The sequence below is a fragment of the Colletotrichum fructicola genome, assembly GCF_000319635.2.
Source record: "Colletotrichum fructicola Nara gc5 chromosome Unknown KSG_Nara_v1_contig04, whole genome shotgun sequence".
In the NCBI taxonomy this organism is placed as follows: domain Eukaryota; kingdom Fungi; phylum Ascomycota; class Sordariomycetes; order Glomerellales; family Glomerellaceae; genus Colletotrichum; species Colletotrichum fructicola.
This window is the reverse complement of record NW_027094054.1, coordinates 1,594,193-1,596,569: the sequence shown is the minus strand read 5'-3', so window position 1 is coordinate 1,596,569 and position 2,377 is coordinate 1,594,193. Positions and strand designations below refer to the sequence as shown.

At 54.1% G+C, this 2,377-nt stretch overlaps 1 protein-coding gene across 1 annotated transcript; it reads left to right on the top strand.

The window, feature by feature from the left end:
* Window positions 1–1,472: 1,472 nt before the first annotated feature.
* CGGC5_v007275 (uncharacterized protein) lies at window positions 1,473–2,120 on the top strand (the record flags this gene model as incomplete). Its single annotated transcript, XM_032035828.2, has 1 exon — window positions 1,473–2,120. One exon carries the CDS (start codon window positions 1,473–1,475, stop codon window positions 2,118–2,120), a length of 648 nt encoding a protein of 215 aa, XP_031885230.2.
* Between the last annotated feature and the right edge of the window lie 257 nt (window positions 2,121–2,377).

Genomic DNA, 2,377 nt, shown 5'->3' with positions numbered 1-2,377 from the left:
GTTGGATTGGCGAGTACAGCGTAGACTGGATTGACACCACCTGGCGGACGGCACACAGCGTCTTACACGGCGGTGCAATTTCGCCTGTTGCTGGCCTTCCTTGGGTTAATCCAGCTCGTCTTCGTGCTTTGTGGGGTGCTTGTCAGCGACGCTCGGAATGCACCATTGACGCTCAAGAGCTCGCTGGGCCGTCTGATCTCTATTACACACTTCCCATTCGAACTCATCCCAACAATCAGAAGAGGAGGCCAAATAACACATCGTCCGACGCACCGGAACGCGCCAAAAGACCGAGGCAATCCGCCGGCAATGGCGGTGGTCCAAAGAAGGACGGCGGCGAGGACAACAACAGCAACAATAACGACGATAACCCCCCGAATAAGAACAATCCCAACCTACCAAAAAAGAGCAACAGCAAGGGATCGAATCCAGCGGGGTTACCCTTTGCATGTCCTTTCTTTAAGAAATGTCCCCTGAAGCATCTGAGATGTCTTTTTCGCCTCCAGCAAGCTGCCCGCCATATGAAGACGCATTTGGAACGTGACCATATGCTGTCGCCATGTTGCCCAATCTGCTTTGAAACTTTCGAGACTCGTGCTTTGCACGATACACATGTCCGTGGGAAAAGCTGCACGGCGCCTTCACAGCCCCCTGAAAGAGATGGAATCAATGAGGACCAGTGGTTGGAACTCGGAGAGATGCCACGCAACAGCAACGAGGATGCAAAGTGGTATGAGATGTGGGATATCTTGTTCCCTGGGAGAACCCGGCCAGCTTCACCACGCGTCGACCCCAGCGACTTTGAAGGCATTGTTGTGGATGCCGTCCGCGAAGCGCGGGAAGCTGTATTCCTGGAGGGGCTTCTTGAGCTGGAGCAGCAAGGAAACCTGAACAGAGAGCAAGTCATCGGCCTTTTCCGCCGAGCTCTAGTAGGGACGAATGCATCTCAAAGGCCAGAAACCGCCCCCGCGAGCCGTCAGCCAACAAGTCACCAACAGCCGGTTCAACCGCCCGTTGAACAACCCCTACCCACGAATCACGCTGCCTACTTTGGGTCTTCGTCGCAGGCACCAAGTCATCCTCTTGGGTTTGATGCGCAGCAGCAACCTCAGTTCGACCAACGCCCCCGACCTCAGCAGATACGCCAAGGCCCAAGCCAGTATTTGCAGCAGGGTGGTCAATTTAGTTCCTTGCAATCCATGCAGCCGCCCCCGCTGGGTAGTAGATTTGGGGTTCAGCGTACGCAGCTGCGGAATAATCCTCGACCTCAGCAATTCGTTCAGCCCCAAGTGCTACAGCCCAGCTACTACGATGGGAGGCCCTCATTACCGCAGCAGCAGCAGCCACGACAACAACATTTTCACCAAGTGTACCCTCGGCAATTCCCGCAGCATAACCAGCCAAGTTGGCCTGACGGACGGAACGCTCAGCCCTTACATCGAAATCCACCCCAGTACCCAGCGAACACAAACATGTCACCGTCAGTGACAACCGGATATCCACATGTCCAAAGATCCAGCGCATCACTGCCGTCGGCGCAGGCCCACAACGCCCTGCCGCACCGGTACGCTCCGGCGCCGGGCGGTATGCCCACCGCCGATCCTAATCCATATCAAGCCCGCGCAGCGACGAACACCTCGCCGAACGAAATAAATTATGGATACACAGTGTCGGACGAAGACTGGAACGACATCATGGAGATGGAGCCCCCGCACGGGGAGGGCGTTTTACTCTCTCCTGAGGTTCCTCGTGCATGGACTGGCGAGCCCATGTACCAGGACACCAATGGGCCACAACTCATGATACTTGACAATGTTGTGTATCATATAGATCACAACTTGCCGCGCAACGAGCCTTCACAGGCCGACCGAGCTGGACGGCCTCGTTCGCCCAATGCCACTCAGCCTGCCCAGTTCACCACGCCAGGAGTACCTCACGAGGTTGATGAAGACGCTGATGCAGACGCCGAAACAGATGCAGATGCTTTTGCTGATGCCGACGCAGACGCAGACGCTGTTGCTGGTGCAGATGCTGATGATCTGCAAGCTGAACAGGGGCTTCCTTCACCCATCGCACCCACTACCCTGTCTGAAGTCGGCTCAGACTATTTCGATGTGTGATACCCATGATTTCATGATCTCTCTTCCTTTCTTCTGTCCACCTATATAGGTCTATTTCCAAAATACCCCGGCAGGCGTTTTGATACTCTCTTCTTTACCGGTTTTCTTATTGTTTATCTTGAGTCTCTTTTACGTTTACTCCCATTTCTATCTGCGAAGTTGGTCGTTGCGTATGTTGTACTTTAGGTTGCACTGACATTCATTTGGTTTTGTTGTCACAAAGTAATGGACATTAGTCGATGAGGGTTATGACATAG